The following is a 23,648-nucleotide window of genomic DNA, read 5'->3' on the forward strand; positions in this document are numbered from 1 at the left end:
TTCCCCACAGATGCATTAAAAATCCAAGTTTTCTCCCTGCCCTAATGACACAGTCCAATTGTCTGACTCATCCCAGCAATACAATAAATATAGATTTTGTCTGTTATTACGTAGATGCAAAAGATGTGAACACGACTTCTGCAGGCTGTGCATGAAAATGTTCTCAGCTGGTGCAGGAGGACAAAAAAAGGATGTAAACGGATAAAAAAGCCAAATGGGTTCATTGTTTTGATCCTACTTTGCATGATAGTGTCATTTATTCTTACCCCTCACTTTTCTGTAAGCAGAGGAGAGGGCAACACTGAAAATGGATTTTTCATGAAAAAAGGAAGTATTGATGTGATGAAATGATGCCCCATTGGTTCCTGGGAGTTAAATAAACAAACAGAGAATCTGAAACATTCAGAGGCATCCCCTAGACGGGGATTGGACGCGAGACAGAGAGTACTCCTTTCCCACCCATCCACAGCTGCTGTGCTACCAGTAGCCCTGTCAGAGTGGGATATGAGAGCAGGGCTCTGCGATTATGACTGACCACTTGGGCTCCTAGACCACCTCATACACTGTAGACTCTGCACCTCTCCGGTCCACTTCTCTCAAACAACCGCTTTCCATTCACCACCGTGGACCCGGGAATGGATTCTAGGCTCCTTATTGGACCGGGGGTCCCCACATCGGACCCAACCGCTCGGGCACCCTGGAACATAAGCTCCATCAGCCCGCACCGGCTCATGGAGCTGTCTCCTGTCGCTACAGCTGTGAGTAAACGGCTCCAATTATAAGTTTTTTTTGTGTGCTTTTGGCAGCTTGAAGGAAAACTCCTCAGCGGGACTGGAGAGCTGCTGTGCGCCGCAGCGATGCGTAACCGCGGAAAGATCCGACCCTGAACAGTTAAACACCAACTCATCACATCAGGCAAAACGGGAAATAAAGGAATAGCCTGGTTTATGTTTTTGTAGTTTTCATACCTCAGCCAGATCACCTGAGCACTACCGTAGGGGGAAGGAATGAATGAGCGAGATTTTAACTCTGTGAATGAATGAATCACACCATCCTCTCCTGCGCATCTGCGCTCCCTTCATTCACCACCGGAGCTGAATGAAGTAAAGCGCAACTCCCGTCATCGCTGCTGTTTCTCCGGCTTGTACTATTGAAGGAAATGGTTGTAGGTGAAACAATACATATTTTAAAAAGGCAGCTGTGGGTGTACTGTAGATATTTGTCACCTATGTGGTGAAAGTGCGCATCACTTTTGCCGTGCCAACATCTGTGCGCACGTCAAAAACCCGCCATTCATGGATTCTTGTTACAGTATTGCTGATAATTGCAATAAAAGAATCAATTAGTGGTGAGTTTGGACTTCATCTCCTGTCTGTGATCCTGTAACATTTCAGAGGACTTGTGCACAGGAGGGACTTTTGGGACAATTTACATTTATTGACCTATTTCATTACAATTTGTGTCCAAATCTTAATATACAGCATGCAGATCTTTATGGTCCCAAGAGAGGAAATACTATTTGCAACAAGGCAGCATAAAAACCTAAAACAGCTGGTTAGGATGCTGATTTATGTTGTTGGTTGTGAACTACTTTCTGTAATTTACAGGTGTGTAATCCTGCCAGCTCTGACTTCACTCACATCACTTCTTCAGTCTTATGTACACATGTTTATGCCTCAAAAGTCTAACACATGTGTTGAGAATGTTTTTATTACCAAGTCTCATGGATGACTGAGACTCCATCCCTCTCTGTCTCCCTCTCTGTCGGAGAGTGGGATTAGTTTACGCATAGCCTTCAGGGAAATCCTTTTATACTGACGTGTAAACCAATACAGTGGTGTATCCACCTCAGCACGTAAAATAAAGAGCATGAAAATCAAATTCAGTGCATTAGCTTTGCCCCAGGAGTCCACAAAGACTCTGATTTGAGAGAGAAACAGCTGTTAAGACATACTGAGAAGCACATGGGGGCAACGCTACAGTAAATCCAACAAGTGTGAATGGTTCAGTTTGGACTTTGAAGTTCAGACCTGCAGGCTTCAGTCTCAGTAGCTTTTGTGGCCTGGCCTTCATGGTGGGAGTGCTGGGAAAGCCGATACTGAAGCAGTGCCCGGGGGCAGCTTCTACTAAGACAGATTGGATCTGCAATAAGTGTGGTTTTCATTTAAGAGCTCCGTAGAAACGTTCATTGTTTCTCTCTGGAGCCCTCTTGTCCTTCTACAACTGTTTGTTGTCTTTTCTCTCTTAATTATCTATCGAATCTACAATCTCTGGATCATTTTTAAAATATGTGTCCTATCTTTGAATGCTTATGCGTGCGCGTGTCTGATCGCGTGTGTGTGTGTGTGTGTGTGTGTGTGTGTGTGTGTGTGTGTGTGTGTGTGTGTGTGTGTGTGTGTGTGTGTGTGTGTGTGTGTGTGTGTGTGTGTGTGTGTGTGTGTGTGTGTGTGTGTGTGTGTGTGTGTGTGTGTGTGTGTGTGTGTGTGTGTGTGTGTGTGTGTGTGTGTGTGTGTGTGTGTGTGTGTGTGTGTGTGGCCCTTTGTGATCACGTCATCTGACGGCTCTGCGGTTGATTGTTAAACTGCAGATAACCACTTATCTGCTAACTTCTTGGCTGATTAGCGATTTGATTCAGAGGGGCAAACATTCAGTTGTGCAACATTCGTCAATACGGTAAAGTTTTGATTGAAAGAAAGGTATAGTTTGTTCTTGGCTGTTTTTTCATCAGTATGATCCAAGTTAAATCAATCAAGTACGGAAACATTCATCTGCAAGACAACAAGGTTTTAATTGCACGAACAGATGAAGTAAAGCCAACGAAATGAAGACGTATTTTTTTGCGTAGATTGGTCTTCATCCACGTTCTCTAAGTAGTGATGCTATTACTTTGTCAGCTGCGAAACAATGATTATTCCATATTATAATAAGTAATTCGTTTTTTAAGAGGACATGCCCATTTTTAAGGTTCATTCTAGTATTTTATGTTTCCACTAAAACATATTTACGTGCTTTAATGTTCAAAAGACACCTTGTTTCTCATCGTAGCTGTCTGTATATACCTGTATTCACTCTCTGCCTGAAACGCTCCATTTTAGCGCCTGTCTCTTTCGGCCCCCCTCCTGAAAAAGACCAGTCTGTTCTGATTGGTCTACCTTTTCTCGGCTCGTTTGAAGACACAGTATCTGACAATGGGCTTTGTGCATTTCTCTCTGGATTGAGTGTTTTGATACTGTCATAGTGAAGTGTTGCACTTAAACCTGCTTTATAATCTAAAAAGCCTTGGAAGTATCACTTTTTACAATAAGGGCCCTTTAAAATGTATCCTCTTCCATCATCTTGTACATTTTACAAGTGTATATTTTGGGCAATATGGTTTCAAGATCTCTCCAATATAGATTTCATGTAAGTTTCAGTGCAATTATTTCAGTGGTATATATCATCAGACAAGCTCCTTTTTTTCATTAAAAGATGAAAAAGAGATTTAAGATTGGGCTCAGACAGGAAACTATAAGTAAGGGATAATCCCTGATTTACGTTAGACGATTTAATAGATGTCCCAATGGCAGGGAACCACCTGAAAAGATGCAAAACAGGAAACAAATACCTTCGTAAGAGGTGTCTGGTTATACTTAGTTGTTACTAGAAATGAATGGATCCCTGCCAGCCAGTCAGAATCTAGATGACCTTTAATGCAGGTGAAGCTCTTCATTTACCTTTAAGGCTCAATCACTGACTCACATTGTCCCATAATACGACTACAGACCTGTTGCTAATGGAAATACATTTCTCTCCTGTTAATGAGCCATTACAATGATTATGAGACTTACTAGAAGTACTTTTCTATTTAGTGGGAAGCCCCTCAGCCATGTTTATTCAGTTAGTCTTAGCTGTTAAAGAGGGACGTGTGCACATATGTTACATGTCTGTGGGGCGATCAAACACATGCACAGGTGTTTATGTGCATGTATGTGTCTTTCCTAATTCAGATTTAATACAATGGATGTTTACTTCTCTTCTCTCCTTCACTGTATCTTCACTTGCTCTTCCTCTCACCCCGATGTTCACCACAAGATCATTCATCATTTGTATCGCTCTCTGAAAAGACAGAAATGCTGGCACCGTGGCTTCAGCACATGCTCACAGTCGGAGAGTATAGAGAGACATTACCATCCAATCTTTACCATCTTTACATCCCACACAAACATGTTGTAGAGGAGACCTCACTGTCCTCCTCACCGTGTGATTGTTATTAATATGGCCCCGAGCTGCTGGAGGAAATGAGATAAAGCAAGAGGAAGGAAAGGAGCGATCGGAAGAGATTTAGGAAACAGAGGAATAGACGTGAAGGAGGGAATTAACTGGGATCAGGAATCAGCGGTGATAGCGGAGATGAGAAAGAGATCCAGCAGGGAGAGTGGCAGGAATGGTAAAAGAAAGGAACAGGGAAATAAATGAAGCAGAGAGAGAGGAGACCTTGAGTGTGATCCACCCCATCACAGACGACGGAGTCAGACTGGATCTTAGTGTGTTTACATTCCACACACACACCACATCTGCATATCACCTTCATCCCCTGCTGTCCCCTCATTCCGTAACACACAACCTTTTCACTCTTTTGCTTTCATAACCACTCCATCACTTTCCACTATACAGTACTATTCGAATGTCCTCCTTTTTTAGTTACGGGAGCTCGTGTTGAAACAGATGCTGGACACTCTGGCACGTGCTTATAAGCAGACAAACACACACATGCACGCTCTTGTACGGCAGCCAGGAGTAATCAAAGGAAATGTGTGTGTTCCAGTTAAACTAGAGGGGATTTAGTGGAAGTCTGCATGGTGTGGGTGTGCATCTGCTAGAAAGAAACACAGCAAGAGACAAAAGGAAAGAGTTAATGCAGGGGAGTGTGTCACAATGTCTGAAAGGAATTCTCAAGTGGAGCTGTGTGCTCTGAGGTGCAACAGCTTCTCTGAAGCCAAATGCTTATGAATCAACCTTATGTTGATATCAAGTCAACTTTTACAGACCAATTGTTTTTTTGCTTTATTACTATTTTTAAATGCACTTAATGGCACCATGTTGCAAAAGTGAGATTTCCATGTTTTTTTTTTTATTATAAAGCAGACAGAGCGAGGTGCTGTATAAATAATGTGAAAGTATAAAAACGCTCCAAAGAAACACACACAGCCTGTATTCAGAAACTCTGCCTTTTAAATGATCCAACCGGCCTCTATCTCAAAGAAAACGATAGATTCTATCTCATCAGAGTTCAAAGATCGGCAGACAACTAAAGAGGAAATCGCAGATGCAATCAAAAACCTCAAGAATAAGAAAATGCTCGGGTACGGATGGATACATGTATGAATTTTATAAAATCCTCACTGATCTCATCGGTCCAGTTTGGGAGAGAGCGTACTCTCGTGCTCTGGAGATGGGGGAGCTCCCATCGGCCTGGAAAATACAGGTATGAGCCTGAATATGAGCATGATATGGGACCTTGAACTAGTTTTACTTCTACTCCACTATATTTCAGAGGGACGTAATGTACTTTTTATTCCACTACAGTTATTTGATGCTGATATTTTGGACATGCGCTACACACTTAACGAAAAGCTCAGAGTGTTTCTTCAGCCCCTGATGTGAGTCTGTCAAATAGTGGGATATACAAGGTCTCTAGGTGCAAAGAACTGTGTAGGAGTTAACAAGCAGAAACAGACTCCCACGGCATCTTCAGGCTTTAAAATGTTCCCCTGTTGAGTTCAGAAAGTGACCAAAACTTTCTCACCGAAACGCAGTGTGTGAATCCTTGCGGGTTGAAGGCATTTCCTTCCTCACAAACCACTTTAGGAGATTTTTTGAGACATTTAAAATCCTGCATTTGTGTTTACGAGCTTGCAGCGTTCCTTTAAATACAAAGTTAAGATATTGCTACTTGCAGGCATTTCCATTTTGTGCTACTTTGTACTTCCGTGCCACATACATTTAAATTTACAACATTACTTAATAGCCTAAAAGTAAAGCGAAAAAGAGCATAATAGGCTAACCAGACAGTATTGCGTGAAAATAGTGGATAAAATAGGATATATTAGTTTGCAGTTTTCACTATAGATGTGTTTATATTGGACAACACAAGAAAGGGAGTAGTCTGTGATCTAATGTAGTGCGAGTTTAATCAGTACTTTCTTAGTGAATGTGGCTCTTTCATTCATAAAGGTATAGAATATTTTTCCATTGTGGTATTGCTTCTTTTACTTTTTACTAAACATTAAAGTACAGACAACACATATGTACGCTGTTTACATTTTATCATATGTGTCACTTTAACTGGTCACTGACCTCGTAACTGAATTAATTCATTATTTGTTGCTTGTATTTAACTCTTAACTTGTTTTTTCTTTTTACTTCATTAATCTGTACTTGTTTCTGTCTTTGTGCTTCTGTAATACTGGAATTTTCCCTCTTGGGATCAATAAAGTCGTATCTTTATCTTTAGTCCACCAGTGCTTTATGGCTCCTTTGGCTCATGAATGGCACTTTTACTCATTCTGTAAATCTGACACAAGTTTCCTTCACAGTGATCAGCTGAGACCTGCTGTGAAATCACCGTTGTTTTTGTAACGACACTGCTATCCTGTCATCACTTCATATCATGTTTCTATCACCACAGATTAACCCTTTCCTCCATGCTCCCCTGTTGCTAGGGCTCCGTGGTTCCAAACCACCCATTTCCGACGGTAGATGTCCCGGACCACGCTCACTACACCATTGGTGTTGTCATCCTGGTCGTGGGCATCACAGGCGTTCTGGGGAACTTCCTGGTCATATATGCTTTCTGCAGGTACTTTTTGTTTGCACCGTAGCATTGAATAGATCAATAGATAGATATACTTTGTTGATTATTGTTCCCAATCTGGGAAATTGCAGAGCTTCTTTCAACACCACATCTTATGTAGTGTGTGATAATAACACATGATAATGTGATTGTTCATTATGCAATATTGTTTGTGTGTGTGTGTGTGTGTGTGTTTGCTTGCGTGCAGGAGCCGGAACTTACGGACGCCATCCAACATTTTCATCATTAACTTGGCGATCACAGACTTGCTCATGTGTCTCACTCAGACACCCATCTTCTTCATCACCAGCATGCACAAGCGATGGATCTTTGGAAAGAAAGGTGACAAACACACATTTACTTAGGTCACTTTAGGGGACATTAGATTAATTTCCTTGAGAACTGCCCTAACCTATAACCTAACCTACCCACTGACCCAAAATTCATCTTTTTCCTAAGTGGGGACATATCCTTTGTCCCCAATAAACTAGTCTTTACTCTGGATTGTGTCTCAAAAGGCTGGAACACACACACACACACACACACACACACACACACACACACACACACACACACGCAACCATCATTACTATTATGGACACACACTCTAAGTTCCACAGGGACCTGTATTGGATCTTTTGATTGTGACCTACAGTTCTATTGAGATTCTGCACACACACAGTATCCAGTATCCAAAGATGCATGTTGGTATGTGTGTTTTACATGAGTGCATTTGGAGGGGGTGTACCATAGTGTGCGCTAATACATCAGCATGCAACCTATCGGGAACAGAGATAAAGAGGTGGTAAAAGAGGCACCACACTCCACTGATCAAACGCTGATAGTCGGAGTGCTGTGTTTTCCTTCAGGAGTTGTCCTGACCTTGGTGTAGACAGCCCATCGCTGTCAGATCTCAACTCTCGACGGTGCTAACTGCAAGACAAGTTTTTTTTTCTCCTTACCGCCTCCAACCTCCAAACCACCTTGAAAACCTTTTCCTTCTGCCTTTCCTTTTCAGAAGACTGAGAGATGTAGATAATACAAGAGGTCAAAAGTGAATGGTATGAATGGAAATCCCCAAACAAAAGCCATCTGTGCCTTTTATTTGTGTTTATCCATCCTGTATTACTAGAATTCCTAGAAACTCCCCGTGCACTCTTTAATGACGGGGCTTTTCAATAGCAGCGTGGCTCCAGGGATGGAAATATTGGTCAGTTGGACCGACACAACCTAAACAATTATTGGATACCGATTTTTCCATTGTTCCCAAAGGATGTGAATTCTGATGACTGATGACTTTTCTGAAGTGCCACCAGCTGCATTTTGCTGTTTAATTGGCAATGTTTCTAACATTTATAATCATAATGCAATAGCACTCAGATCATCCACAGCTTCTGTAATGTCCCAGAGTGAAATAGGATGTGAGTGCAGGGTATCATTTTGTGAGGGATTTGATTAAATCTTACAGAGATTTTATTTCATGTGATGAGGCTTTACTAAAGACTTGTTGTTTCTATTTCTTTCTCTCTTTATTTTCGTGCCATTTGATTAAAACCATTAGTAAAGTTTAAAAAACAAAACAAAACAGAAAAATCGGCAGAAAACTTAAGGTAACCCTTAGTAACACATTGCACTCTTCCATTCATTACCGTCATGCAAAACTAGGAGTTGGGTGCATTGAGATAAACAGTTGGTGGCGCTAATCCTAAAAAAAAAATACATACATATTTATGTAAGTTTCCTCATCACTCCACACAGATCTGATAATTTCCTCTCTTTAGTGAAGTCGAATTCGACATGATTATGCACTCTAACTTAACTCTAACTTAATTGAAACATAAAATTAGGTAAATGAAAATGCACTCACTGCTTATCACTACCTAAAAAGATTTGCTCCCAACCTCCCATTGCAGCACTTTATTAAAACAACCTTACATTTCTGAGATGTTTTACATATACGTATAATATTGACTGTTCGACAAAACGCCCCAGGACTTTAACCTATTGTTCCTCTCTAGAGAACATCTGCTGTTCCTTGGGAGCCAATCTGGACTTTGTTAACTACAGTAACTTAACAAGGGCTGTCAAACACACACACACATGCACACACACACACACAGCCAGGACGACGGGCGTACAGGCGGCGTGATATTCAAGTGGTATTTGTTTGAGTTTCTTTACAGAGGCGACACGCTTCAGATTCTGTCTTATGTTTGGATGTGATGACTTGCCGTTGTGATTATATGATGTGTGACAGGTTGGTGGTAATCACACACTCTGGGCCTGAAGGGACAGCAGCTGATAAAGTGGTGATTGTGTGTTGGTTGTGTGCTGTCAGTGTGTAGTGTGCTGCTTTATGTGTGTGTGTTTGAGAGAGAGAGAGAGAGATGTTTTCATACATTATGGATATATGCAGGATAATGATAGACTCTATAGAGAACAGTATATCACATCATGGAACAAAACGATGGTTGCTAACGCCGACACTGTATTTTATGTCACTACTTTCCATTACAATCTACTTAAAATCAGCTACGGTATTTTTCAAGAGCTACAGCATCTACTGCCAGAAAATGTATTCTGACAGCTACCGACCATATTTGTCCTTCCTCTCTACTACTTCTTTCACCTTTCCTCCTCCAGGTTGTGAGTTGTATGCCTTCTGCGGAGCGCTGTTTGGTATCTGCAGTATGATGACACTGATGGTGATTGCGGTGGACAGGTACGTGGTGATCACCAGGCCTCTGGCCTCCTTGGGGGTGATGTCTCGCAGGAAAGCTCTGAGCATCCTGGCTGCTGCTTGGATCTACTCGGCAGGCTGGAGCCTGCCCCCCTTCTTTGGCTGGAGTGAGTACAACTGAACTCAGAGGCCCATGTTGCTCAGTGTGATGCCTCTTAGGGAATTACTTCTCTCTTAGCTCTGTCTTAGTACTTCTCTCCCACGATTTTTATTTGTGTAAAGTTCCTGGTGAAAGTTGTACTACTATCTGAAATGGATCTGACTTTGCCTTCTGTTAACATGCCAAATACATTTAATATAAAAGCTGTTATCAGAAGGCAGATCAGCTCATGCTTACCTGTGGCTGACATTACAACAGCCCAGGAATAATTCATGCTGAGGTTGTGAACTGTCCTACTGGCGTTTCCTTTGTTCCCGAAGAAGACGTGGTGTTAACAAGTCAAGAATCGGATGTCAGAGAGGTGATGATTACATTTCCTAGACTAAACAACCCCCCATTTTAGCAGCAAAACCTGTGACATGACAATGCATTCTGAACTGTTCAAACAAAATAACAGGAAACGGCTCTACCAGGGTTTCCTGTATATAAAGGGATGTTTCCAAGGCCTTTACACTCCAGGGGCATGTTTTTTCATGACCTTAATTTGCCCATCAATGTCGTTTTTCGAACTGTTGTTTTCTTTACGACCACATTGATGTAACGCAAATATTACACAATCAGGGTTGATTTTTCGGGGCCTTGGCACCGCAAAAAAAAAGACATCAACCAATCACGTTGTGTTGTTTACTTATTAGGATTATAAGACACCAACAGAGAGGTCTGCCACTTTAGTACTCATACATCCTAGGATCGGACGGAAAACTATTTCTCAACTTCAACCTCGACAAAGGAAGTTTGTTTGTTTTTGTTGCCTGCCCTCACTGCTCAAAACATTTCTGGAGGAAACACTGTCTTCCTTCTCAAAACACTACACTGCTACCACAAGGTGTCTGTCCAAAAAGGACATGAATTGAAGTCATGAAGACTCTCAAGTTGCTGGAGATTGTAACAGTCAAGGGAGTGTCAGCTGCCTAAAAATGCACCAGTGTCGTATAAAGTAACTGAATGAATGGATGTGGACAGAGAACAGTAATGGACAGAGCCCTGGGGAACTCCACAGGTCAGAGTTGAATCCCCAATGGTATCAGAAAAAAGTCCTATTTTAAAGAATTATGAATCAAATCAATATGCTGTTTCCCATAAATTGGCTTTACTATCTCAGTAGACTCAAGTGCTTATTATAATATTGTATAATAGGGAAGGATACCTGAATTACTTATATATAATGACAGCAAGTAATTGTATTTAAATGTATTCCTTGCATGTGTTTTGTTGCCTTGTGGTCCTACAGAGGGTTTGCTCGCCCTTCCACTGAATAAAATAAACCAGAAGTTTAGTAGATGTATATATAAAAACAAAAACGTTCTGCTAACATGCGTCCACTGTGTTATAGCTTTCCACTGGAAAAATCATCTTGGGATTTGGTGCCCCAACCGCCACAATAACTTAACACAACATGTAATAAAAGTGACTTATGGCTTCCTTCCGTGTCTGGTGAAAAGGATTGAAAGTCTGCTCTTATATGATATTTAGAGACTGCTATGTGTGTATGTGTAGTGTTGTGCTGTGAAGACACAGTAGTGCCTCTTAGTATGTAGTATGTGTGTGTGTATTGTCTTGATGGGCTTTGTGTGTAATAAAGGATGCAGTCTCACGTAGAAGAAGACTGTGGTGTGAATACCAAACACTAGAAGTGTTAGTTTCCATAGCACAAACAACTGGAGAGAGCTCCATCCGCTTTCTCTGATGGATTTTGCATGTGGGGCACATCGGTCCAATAGTCATATATTACAGCCTGAGCTTGATGGGTGGAGTAACATACAAGAGAATACTGCATACACTTGTGCCATGCAGTTAAGTTATAGGTGCTTTTCAGCAACGCTAACAGCATGGCTCTAAGATCGGTCTGACCGTCCAACATTTTGGTTCAGAGTGTATATCTCAACAATCATTGGATACATTTCCATAACATTTGGTTGAGACATTGATGATCACATTGATGGGGAAACATCTTAATGACTTTCATGATTCCCTTAGTTTTTCTCGATGGCCACCAGCTGGACAGCATTTCAACAGACTTAAGTCTCAGCTGTTCTTTGACTGATGCTAAAAGCTTAGCAGTTATCTCCCCACATTTCATCTGCTTTTGCGGGCTAAGCTAACCAGCTGTCAAACGATTACCAAAAATCTGCAGTGCCAATAAAGCTCACCAACCAACATGTCACATCTTGTTTCTTTTGATAGGTGCCTTTTAACAGGGGCTTACTGTTTTGATTTTGCATGAGCAATGACTCCTGACAAGTAACGAAGACTCCAGGAAGAACCCCAACTTGGAGCTTTAACTCATTTTTAATTGAAATTAAACATACAGTATATAACGTGTTAATGAGCTTTAGAGGTGCTGGTGTTGGTCAGGTTTGTTTTTCCATTTGAACATAGTCAGGCTAGCTGTTTCCCCCTGTTTCCAGTCTTTATACTAAGCTAAGATAACCGTCTCCTGACACTTAATTTGTTGGGTCTCCATAAATCACAAATAAGTCGACCTACTCTACATGGAAAGTTTCCCGAGATAATGTTTGTTATGGTTTGTCATGACAAATACAGTTCAGTTGAACTGAATTAAATAAATGTGAGAGTGATATCATTTTTCTAAGTCTTAGCTAAAAAGTAAATAAGGATTTTTTCCCCCAAAATGTTGAACTATTCCCTTAAATGGTTTGGCATTTTTGTCAAATTCTGTGTCAGTTGCTGGAACCTCAGTAGAGCAGTATTGAGATCAAAATCAGATAAGTAGAACGGAGATAAGAACAACACAACCTATTAGTATATCGTGTGTAGAATTTGCAATCTGCGATCATGATAAAGTTTGACAAGTGGACTGTCAAATAAGGTACAATGAGAAGTGGCTCAAGGTCTTTCAGATAGGGAAAAAGAAGGAAGTTATTAAATACAGAACCTGATAGAAACATAGGAATTGTCAGACTTGGTGTGGGAAGGAATTACTAAAGTCTGTGTGCTCTCCCACAGGTGCTTATGTCCCAGAGGGTCTGATGACGTCTTGTTCCTGGGACTACATGACGTTTACCCCGTCCGTCCGCTCCTACACCATGCTGCTCTTTACCTTTGTCTTCTTCATCCCTCTCTTCATCATCATCTACAGCTACTGCTGCATCTTCAGAGCCATCCGACACACAACGCGGTTGGTACATGCACACACAATGATTAGTCATGCTCTAATTGTGTTGCATGCATCGATGAAGACACGGGTACTGCCTATGTGTCGATACCGACGTGTCACGGTTTTTCTATTGGTTTAGACGCTGAATATTAAAGCAAGCTGCCAGTGCGGCCGCTGCAAATTGCGTGCACACAAGTACAGTACATGTCTGAGGCCGTTAACTTGGCCGTCAAAATAAATGAACTGAAAAGGAAAATATAAAAATATTTTCCTGGAGGAAAAAAAGTTCTTGAAATGACAAAATTGATCTAAAATTACAAATAATATTGAAAGTCAAAGCAGAAACATAAGGTTTCATAACTACAGTGTGTCTGTGTTTGACAGAGCGATAACAAAGATCAGCTGTGAGAGAACCAGAGACTCTGCCAAGAGGTTCCACAAGATGAAGAGTGAATGGAAGATGGCCAAGATTGCACTCATCGTCATCCTGCTGTTCGTCATCTCGTGGGCCCCTTACTCCTGTGCGGCCCTCACTGCATTCGCTGGGTAGGTGTGTATGTGTGTGCATGTGCTTTGTCGGTGAACACGAAGGAGACACTTTCTACAGTCTAGTCAAAACATCTCAATAAGAACTGAAAATAAGCGAAGCACTATGTGTTGGGGGGGGGGGGGGGGTATGATTCACAACAATGAAGCAGAACTGATTAGGGTTACAATACGTTATTACAGCTGCTCCAGTCAAAGGTCATCCATCGATCACTCCATTTGTGTTTAATCTGAACGAACCTTTAACAATTACCTGCAGTTCCACGCTCTTCAAGAGAACTTGAAGGGGACATGTTCTCATTTTCAGGTTCATATTTGTATCTTTAGGTTTCTTCTAGAACACGTTAATGTCCTTTAATGTTCAAAAACATTATTTTTCTCGTACTCTTGGTCTAAATATTCCTGTGTTCACTCTCTATCTGAAACTATCTGTGTTAGCACCAAAAAAGGCCCAATCTCCTCTGATTGGTGAGTGTGTCCGGGCCTTACACATCTGCGCTGTTGTCATCATTGCAGTCGGGGTTTGACTGTAACGACACATTAGCAGCCCTTCCTACCTAAATGAATATAGTATAGTTGTGACATCACAAAGGTACAGAAGTCCTGACGGCTCGTTGAAAGACAAAGTTTCTGAATACGAGCGGTGTGCATTTCTCTGTGGATTTAGAGTTTTGATACTTTCACAGTATTAACATTGCATTCAACCTGCTTTTTAATTAAAACAATAAATGGAAATCTTACTTTTTACAATGCGGGAGCTTTAAACTACATGATGCCTGGCACGAGGGACATTAATCCTGATTCAGAGACATTTTGCACAAATGGTTTTACAGTGAGATTAGGCAAAACAAAATCAGGGGAGGGGAGCTCTCAAAGCATAACAGCAATGAGGATAATGGGAGAGCTAAACCCACCACAACAAACATACATGAACATCTTAGAACTGATTTTAATTAAAGCGGCTATAATCAATATTTTCATGTATCAAATGTAAAAAACAATAATTTACAAGTTGAAAAAAGGCAGTTTCATTTGTAAGAATGAACAGAAATGTGTGACATTTTATTTATTGTATATCTTTTAACTGGCTGTGTTTCCCACTCCTGTGTCTTTACGATAATCCTGTAGTGAGGAACACTCCCTCCACTGCCCTTATCGCATGAATGTGTCTCATATGTACAGTCTTCCTCTTGCCAACATCTCTTCTGTCTCTCTCAGGTACGCTGACTTGTTGACTCCCTACATGCACTCTGTTCCTGCTGTGATCGCCAAAGCATCTGCGATCCACAACCCCATCATATATGCCATAACACATCCCAAATACAGGTGGGTTGCACGCTCAAGTGTTGAGTTTCATTGACAGCAGGCTCAAATGAATGCTATTGAAATAACATAATGATGAATTTTGCATTTGCCCCGCTGTGCTCGCCCTCACTTCTCCAATTCAAGTTTACTTTAACAACAATATTATGAAGAAACATATTAAAAAAAAGAATTCGCAAACATTGAAAAATTAAAAAAAGCAAACAAAAGAAAAGAATCAACTGTGATGAAGAAAACCGATTTTTATAAAGTGCAAAACAGGAGGCAGATTTAAAAGTAGCTCAGTAAAGTTTCATGTGTTTTTCCTTCAGGCTGCGACATGCTTTGACATATTTTGCTGCTTCCTTGACAATGTTAGTGCCCTCTCCAAGTAAATATTGAATTCTATCTTTGGTCTAACAGTGTTGAATTCTTCGTATTGCTCTTTCTCAGCAGAACTGAGAACTCCTCTGTGTGCTATGTGCACCAGTCTCAGTCCTTTTTCATCTCAGGGTATTTTAGTTTCTTCTCACTCACTGTCGGCTGAGCACTAAATTCATTGGAAGATCCTTTGTTGGTGGATAGTTTTGCTCATATATTGACCTCAACAGAGAGTGCATCGTTCCAACGCATAAGTATTGATGATGTATTGTTCAGTAAGACAGGTGACACCAGTCATCGGGTCTCTCAGGGAATCATAGAAAATGTCAGCCCATTCTCATTTCCAGGTCGTCAAATACCAGCGCATCTGTATGAAACACACTCGGATTTCAACTGTAAACCCATCCAAAGCAATATCACATGCCCAGGCCAAGTGCTCAAGAAGTAAGAGCAACAGAGTCCACGTAGGGGGGGGGGGGGGGGGGGGGGTCGGGGTGGTGAGGATGTCAAACAAACACAGGAGACGGCGGTTTGGGTCCCCTGTCTCCTGGGCGTTACTTTAGTCACATTATAAAAGTGACTTTTTTAAAACCTGACCATTATCTTTTCCTTACCCTAATCAACTTGCCGTTTTGGAATTCACACTGTTAACCACCTGTTTAAAATAGTGACTGTGGTGGAAAGTCATAGTTTGACGCATGTGACGCCAACAGGTCTAAACACAGCTGCCTTTTGTGAGAACTTGGGAACGGGTAGAAAGTGTGCACGGCACCTTCAGAGAGGCTTCTCTGCCAAACTGAATGTCTCGGACACTGCAGAGCCAGCCCCACCAGCAAGCCAACACAACAGCTGATTTACCGCCACCAGGCCAGCCGAACAGTGGTCTTCCAGGAACGACAAATTGATAAAATGCTTTTGCCTCTCCTCTACAATGTCAATACAATGTGTATCTTAAAATAATAATTAATGGCAATGTCAAGCAAAAGTGGAATTTGTGGATATGCATTTTGTTTATCTAAGAGGGCTTCAGCTGATTCTCTTCGTCTCTTCATTTATAAATCCAAACTTGGCTGCTGCTCACTTACTTATCCACTTAATGTCACATAAACATTGCTGCCATAGCCTACGCTCCCAGAGCTTCATCCTCCATCCCCTCAGTCTGTACAGGATTTGGTGGAACAAACTACAGTAGGAACTCCAGCTGTCGAGTATCATTCCCCTTCTGCTGCGTGCATCCTCGTGTTCTTGTTGACAGTTTTAAAATACTGCTTTGACACTTTTGCACTGATCACTTTATAGCTTGTGTCCTATTTTGTCTTTGTATGAATGTCCTCTGTCTTATTGCTGTTGTGTTTTTACCAGCTCTCTCTTGAGAATCACACCCAGTGTCTCAGTGAGATTACCTGTTTAAAAAAACAACAAAGCCCCATCTGCCCCTAATGAAAAGACACAGCTGGTTGCTTTAGTTTTCTCTTTTGGGGGCTGTTATTTGGTCTGTGTTGAGGCATGTGTGCTGTCAAAATGCATTCATTCTTGACACTAAGGGTTAATGGCGGTCTAGGTTTTGATTTATGGTTCAGTGTCCGATTCACACCAACACAACACTAGACGGGTGTCTTATACGTGATCAGGCTGCGTCGTGTCCGATCACGTACAACAACTTTAATTAAATTTCCTAATAGAAACTATATTGACATTCTTTCATTCACTCTGCGATGGAGAGATTTTCATTGCTATTTTTAAAATCCTAATTAAAATATGAAATTCAGCTCGGCCTCCATGGATGTCAGGGGGCGCCACACTCCCATTATCATATAATAAAATCGGTTTAATTATGGATCCGTCTCTCCCTCAGGTCAGCGATCAGCAGGTATATTCCCTATCTCGGGGCGTTGCTGTGCGTTCCTGGCAGAGACCGTTTCAGCAGCAGCAGTTTTCAGTCCACCCGCCGATCAACCCTCACCAGCCAATCAGAGTGCAAAGGCCACGGCAAGGCCACCCGCAACTCATCCCTGTCTGAAAGCGAATCAGTGAGTGTACCTCATATCTAATCTGGTATGTCTCTGTCTTACACTTCCCATGACAAATGCTTTAAGTTAGGAGTTGCTGATTTTTGTCCGTTATGTGTGTGTGTGTGTGTGTGTGTGTGTGTGTGTGTGTGTGTGATTTTGTCTGTTTGCACTAAAAGGCCCACTTCTCAGACACGGACGACTGCTCGTCTCGGACGCCTGTCATTCGTCAGTTTTCTTGTGATGTCAAACAAGTGCGCCACACCAGCCAGAGATCAAAGGTGAGAGGTCACAACACGGGGGAGTTTGAGGGGACAGCCACCCACCACCCCACTGACCCGGCAATATGTCACCTCTCGCATATCACAGTGAGTATTGGGGTCTGGTTTATTATCATTTTATCTGGTTGGTCAAAGTACTGTTATTTACATACTTAAATGTGCACTAGTATGTATTAAACTGACCATTTATGCAATGTGGAAGTCCTACATTCCTAACTTTATTACTTTATAAGTGTCAGATTGGGGCTTTTTGCCATTAAATCCAAGGCTGATCCTAATCATATCCTCCTGAAAGTGAGGTCATGTTGTTTTGGAGTCCTGTTAAAGTCAACAGACGTCATGTTTATGTTCTGTATTTCATGGCAAGCAGCTCTACAGCGTGAGGTCATGCTGGTTGGAGCTGTTTTATAATCCTCAGCGTGTAATCTGATCGTGTTGCTTTGCTCCCCTGTTAACTGTATGGTTTAATTTTGTCTTCCCAGTGTCTCAATATCACGTGGAGTGTATCTTTGATGAGTCTTTGTTTACATTTTGATAAAGTCACAGAATTGAAGCTTCCAGAAAGAAAACAGTAGCTCCTGGACTAGTGTGACTTTCGGATGATTTTCTAAAGGCCACTACCATCCCCTAGACTGGAATAACATTATCACCTGACATCAGGCTTTAACTAAAAGTACCCATGTGTAGAGTGATCACAGCATCTATGCAGCATCTGTTAAAGCTCAAATATACTATTATGAAGTCAGTACATCTCTCACTCTCACTCACTCAACCCAGGGACACTCTCAGTGTCCCTGGGTTTTATTCATTGGAGCGTCTTTATTGCTCTCAGCCACTGTGTATTTTTTTGATACCACCACCAGTAGTTGCAAAATCCTTCTCCACATCAGTGCTTCAAAATATGGCAGTTGTGTTTTACATTATATTGCATGCATACACAACTCCAGAGTACTACTAGCAAATAGCTCTGTATTTAGAAGACGTTGAAGAATTGTTGCCTCTTATCCAAAGGGCTTCTTTAGCTCTGACTAAGAGTTGACAAAACCAACAATACAACGTTCACGCCGCTTTCATGCCGTCATTGGCCAGCTGTGTGGAGGTGAGGAAGTATCTTGGGGTTATACTACTCTCAAGCTGTCTTTTTTCATTCTTTCCTGACTATTTCTCTCACTCTTCATGGGAACAACAAAGTACAAAATTATGTATGTCTACCTCTTTGCGAGCATAATCCAACCCTAACACTGCTGTGCTAACATCCAGGCAGATTTAAGACCTGTTCACACTCATGTGACTCTAATGACCCTCACGTGAAATCCAGGTGGACTAAAGACGACATTAGTTGAGGTAAAGAGGTTGTGTGCGTAGGTTCCTGCGGACATCCACGTACTTACAATCAGTTGTGACAAAACCGGACTTGTATGCACGGCCACTGAGCTACAAGTGGTAGCGATGTACTGTTTATGTGCGGACCGAGTCCTATAAGAAGACTCCAGAAAGAAGTATGAACAGAACTGCTACGCGTCTGTGGTGACCTCAGCTGTCCGCAGCCACTTATGGTATTTTCAGATTCTTAATATAGGAATGTAGAATGAGGCAACAGGACAAAAATTTGGTAGCGGAAGTATTTTGGTTTGTAATCTGAGTACCGTAGTTTTAAGCAATTATGTTATAACATGCTTTGGTTGCATGCAGGTAAACAGTCCGGATGGAGAGCAAAAACACATTTACTGTCATGTAATCTCTATATTGTCTGATGACAAGCTTTGGATGAGCTTTTTCTTATTATTCATCTGCACTTATATGGAGATATCTGTTTAAACAGACATCGTCTCTCAACTCCAACTCCATTCTTGTGTCTAAAGTTGCTAATTGGACTGCAAACAGTGACTGCCACTCAGCAGAGGAAGTCTCAGCCTAAATATTTGCTGACTATACCAGAAAGCCCGTAATTATTAGCCAATGCCCCCAGAAGCTTAATTATAATCAGACAGCTGATGGGTTACGAGATTGTGTGCTGTAGTTGTCCTTTTTGGGAGTGTAACCGAACGAGCCACATGTGACCTCAACGCCTCTCACGGTGTGAACGACCCTTTGAGTCCCCTGTCGGTTGGTCATAACTAAGGAAACCTTTCGGATGAGAGGCAACTTTTTAATTTACTTTCTAGTATAATGTTGGTATAGGTCGAGCACTAAAGTCCCCATTTCCTTCAGCTGATTGGCGCCAGCAGTTTGATTCATGCCTCACAGTCACTGGCTCAATCACAAAGTGGGTGACTAGAACGATCACCCTTGTTTTATTTTCCATATTAGTGGTTTATTATATCAGAGTGTGAATATATTTAAAACATGATCGATCACTTGTGTGTGTGTGGGGGGGGGGGGGGGGCAGTTTGCTCCTCGCTGTAAAATGATATCGAATGTCAAGTATTTAATGTGGATAGACACCAGGAAAGATCCTAGGTTTAAAACTACAGAGGAACATTTCCTTTTACAGTACAGTATACTGTATAGTGTGCTGTATCAAAGTGATTTACATGATGTGAGGTTTATGCGAAATAACACATCAGTATTGCTTTGAATTGAATTGTTGGGATTTTTACATCACCTTTTTTTAAGGCTTGGTAAAAAAAAACAACACTCTTTATATGAACGATGCTTCTTGACAAATGTTTGTTCTTAACATCATGTTGTCAGGCCGATGGCCGATTTTATGTGGGGCATTCAATATATGGAGCATTTCCGTCTCACTGTAATCATCTTAGTTCACAGAAAACACACACAAGCAACCCACATCTACGTACTGACACACACACATATTGTGCAGCCGTGCTGCCATGCAGGACTCCATTACAGAGGGTCCAAAGACTAATCCAATAATCTAGGAGTTTTGAAGACTTAATCCATAGCTTGCATGACACGACCCCGAGTTTCACCGTGCTGCGCTTGTTGCAGACGAAGAAGAAGTCTGGCTGATTGTTAAGGACTCTTTGACCTCCATCTGCTTCCATCTCTGCACAGAGCAGAGGATACACACTTTTGTCTATAATCACTGTTCCCCAACTTGAAGACCTGCAAAAAATGTCATCAATGTGAAAAATTACATATTTCCATTTGTGATAATTAATAACTAGACAGAAAGCAAGAGGAAACCTCTAGCCTTGCTTGTCCAAAGGCAGCAAAATCTGTCTCCAAGCACCTTTTAAAAAGCTCACCTATTAACACTTTGTTTGTTGCCAGGCAACCTCACAGTGGTAACAACAGTCCTGCTTTACAGTTGCTGTTAGGAGGAATTTGTCAAAATGTCAAACTATTCCTTTAAGAATGGATTTTGATTACTTTGCAAGACCGTGGGTATCAAGAAAACCATGAGAACTTGGTGCCCCTTTTTTTTTAGTGCTAATGCTAATCCTGTTGCTATCGGAACATATAATTGTTAATGGTATAAACTGGGAACTATGGGAGTAACATCATCAAAAGAGATGCTCTTATCTCTCAAAGGTCTGTGTTCAGATACTGATATGCAGTCGCTTTGTTTTAGTAAGAATGTGACCTGTGACCATGTGTTTATGTGCATACTGTTCAGACTCTGACAGAGCCTGAAGACATCTCCATGTCAGACATCAGCCTGCAGCCAACCAGTCATCTGCCTGCTACTGTAAGTAGACCACCTCTTCCTCTGTGCAGTAGATATGGCATTTTGTTTATGTCATTAAATTCAACAAATCCCAGGAAAAAAGTAAATCATCAACAAATGTTTCCTATAAACGACAATTGTCCGTGTAGAAAAAGCCTAATATAGCTTATACACCTGAACCATAGAAATCCATTCTGTCAGAAAGATACATTTCAAGGGATTTGTTCATATTAAAAGTCATACTTTTATGTCCATCTCTGTTTTAGACACTTGTGTTTTAGGGCTATATAAGACCATGTCATCCAGTCTACAATACTGCTCAGTGATTCTACCACATTTAAAGGCACAGAGATTCCCCCAAAGATTCACATGATAAAAACAGACATACATCTTCAGTGTATAAAGAAAACTCGATACATATTTTAAAAGTACATTTTTGCACATCACAACCCCCACAAAATTATTTTCTTAACTATCAGAATTTGATCCAGTAGGTCCGATGACCTGCTGCAGGGTTTAATCATTTTTTCCCCATTTAGTCTAGTGCGCCTGCTCTATGGGAGCTACAGTAGTAGTGGAAGTAGTGCTGAAGATCTTGGTACTTTATACACGGCAGATGCCACTTGAGCAACTTTCAAAGAAATGTATGTTCTATCTATATCCAGTTTTCTCTATACATCCATAGTCTGTATCTGCAGAGTGTTTGGGATGTTTCTGGGTGTCAGCCTTTGGGTACTGGCACACCCAAAAGGATGCCACAGAAATGGCAGATACAGTGCCAAAAAATGCAGTAAAACTTGGCTTTCACACAGCAGGCATCAGAGGGCATGTGCTTCTTGTGTCTTTGAGCCGGGGGAGGAGCGAGAGTCAAGTTGTATGCTGTATTTACAAACCCAACAGGGAAATCCTACTCATTCTGCCTTTAAAGTGGCTAATTGAACATAACTGTGCAGCTGAGCAAGCTGTCTTCAAAGTACTGTACATGTAAAGTAATGTGAACTGGTTGGCATTTCTCTTTAATCCTTTCTTTATTTTCCTGCTCATCTTTTCTAATCAACCGTGCTTCCCATCCTATCAAGTTTTATACATTTCCTGCTGACATCAATATCAATCAAGCCTAGTGGAAAATAGAAGAAAAAAGAACTTAGGCACTTGAACCTTTTGTCATTTGCTGTTTCTGCAATCAAATGATTCTTTTAGCTGTTTTGGATCCCCTCCACTGATTTGACTCGAGAGTGTCTTCATTACAAAAGCTGTGAAGACAGATTGACTGACCCCACAATCAATACTGACTGACCGCCCTACAGAAATGGAAATGATATTGTACCATAACATTCTTTCAAGCTCGAATAAGCTGCTCTCATAAAAAAAGAGATCGACCTTTGCAGAGAAATCATTAAGATGTGTAGTACAAATGAAGTGGACGCTGCTTATTTTGAACACACAACACCAAAAACAATTTCTACAAGGTCATTTTCGCTTTATGTGAATGTGTAAGTCAGTATTAAGAAAATAGCAGGTTATACAACTTCTGTTTTATCTCTCATGTTCTAACAACATTGTGCTCTCCAAAGATTGCTGATTGAGACTAAGGAACATAAAGACATGGCTACAACAAAGTCCAACAGTTTCCTGGATTAATCCACTTTATCTGACAGTAAAACTTAAAAGGAGAACACCCAGAATGACGGGAGTTTTCTCCCAAATAAGTTACCAAAAATCATCATAATTACAAAATTAAGACCCAACTTACAATTAAACAGAATAATCCTTTTATGGAAAATCTAATCACACATGCTCAGTGAAAGTGCTTCGCTCCTCTAGTGCACAGCTATTGATTTCAGGTGTCAACCTGGTGATACAGTCCCACTCCATCAAGGTCACTGCAGGACCAAGCCATTCATCAATCCAGCCAATCAATTCCTTTGCCTTGCTGTGACTGTTTCATGTCTTGCGTTAGGCGAGCTGTATTGATCCGAGTCGGAGCAACAGTTGATAAAACTTCATTCTCTCCCTTTATCTCCACCTCGCTGCATTCTTCTTCTTTTTTCACACCACCTACACATTCGACGTATTGAGTCTCAGTCACAATACCTGAACATCTCTCTCTCTCTCTTTCTCTCTCTCTCTCTCTCTCTCTCTCTCTCTCTCTCTCTCTCTCTCTCTCTCTCTCTCTCTCTCTCTCTCTCCGCCCACACAGCTGGATAACGTGATGGAGGAGTCAGGGCCAAGGACTGTGTGTAAGACAATGCCAACTGTCATTGTAACCTCTATATCCAGCCCGTCCATACTGCATAGTCCCCCAGGTTTCCATGGCAACCTCAAATTGACCAAAACATACAGCCATGTTGCCAAAGAGCCTCTTGACATAATCAGGCTGGAGACGACAGCAATCCATTAAAACAGCAGGACAAAAGTGCGACAACAGTGTGTAACCGTGTGTGTTTCAATATTTCCCTCCATGGAACTTTTCTGTACCGGCATGCTGTTTGCTACTTATGCTAATTCAAATCCAGAGCATGCTCTTTATTCATTAGTGTTTTTGCATACAGAGTGCGAGTATGTGAGTGTTAGTGTCCAGTAATTTTAAATACATGCGTGTGTATTCGCAGGAATATATGTGCATTTGAGTATTTTTGACATAT

At 41.3% G+C, this 23,648-nt stretch overlaps 1 protein-coding gene across 1 annotated transcript; it reads left to right on the forward strand.

The window, feature by feature from the left end:
* Positions 1 to 635: 635 nt before the first annotated feature.
* Positions 636 to 23,404, forward strand: LOC310960485 (melanopsin-A-like; the record flags this gene model as incomplete). The annotated part of the gene is made up of 11 exons (XM_083932194.1): positions 636 to 758; positions 6,702 to 6,838; positions 7,041 to 7,174; positions 9,476 to 9,679; positions 12,700 to 12,871; positions 13,235 to 13,396; positions 14,615 to 14,722; positions 16,935 to 17,109; positions 17,268 to 17,456; positions 20,953 to 21,024; positions 23,204 to 23,404. The coding sequence occupies 11 exons, from the start codon at positions 636 to 638 to the stop codon at positions 23,402 to 23,404; spliced, it is 1,677 nt and encodes a 558-aa protein (XP_083788320.1).
* Positions 23,405 to 23,648: the final 244 nt, after the last annotated feature.

This window comes from Echiichthys vipera (assembly GCF_963691815.1).
Source record: "Echiichthys vipera genome assembly, chromosome: 18".
Classification (NCBI taxonomy): Eukaryota; Metazoa; Chordata; class Actinopteri; order Perciformes; family Trachinidae; genus Echiichthys; species Echiichthys vipera.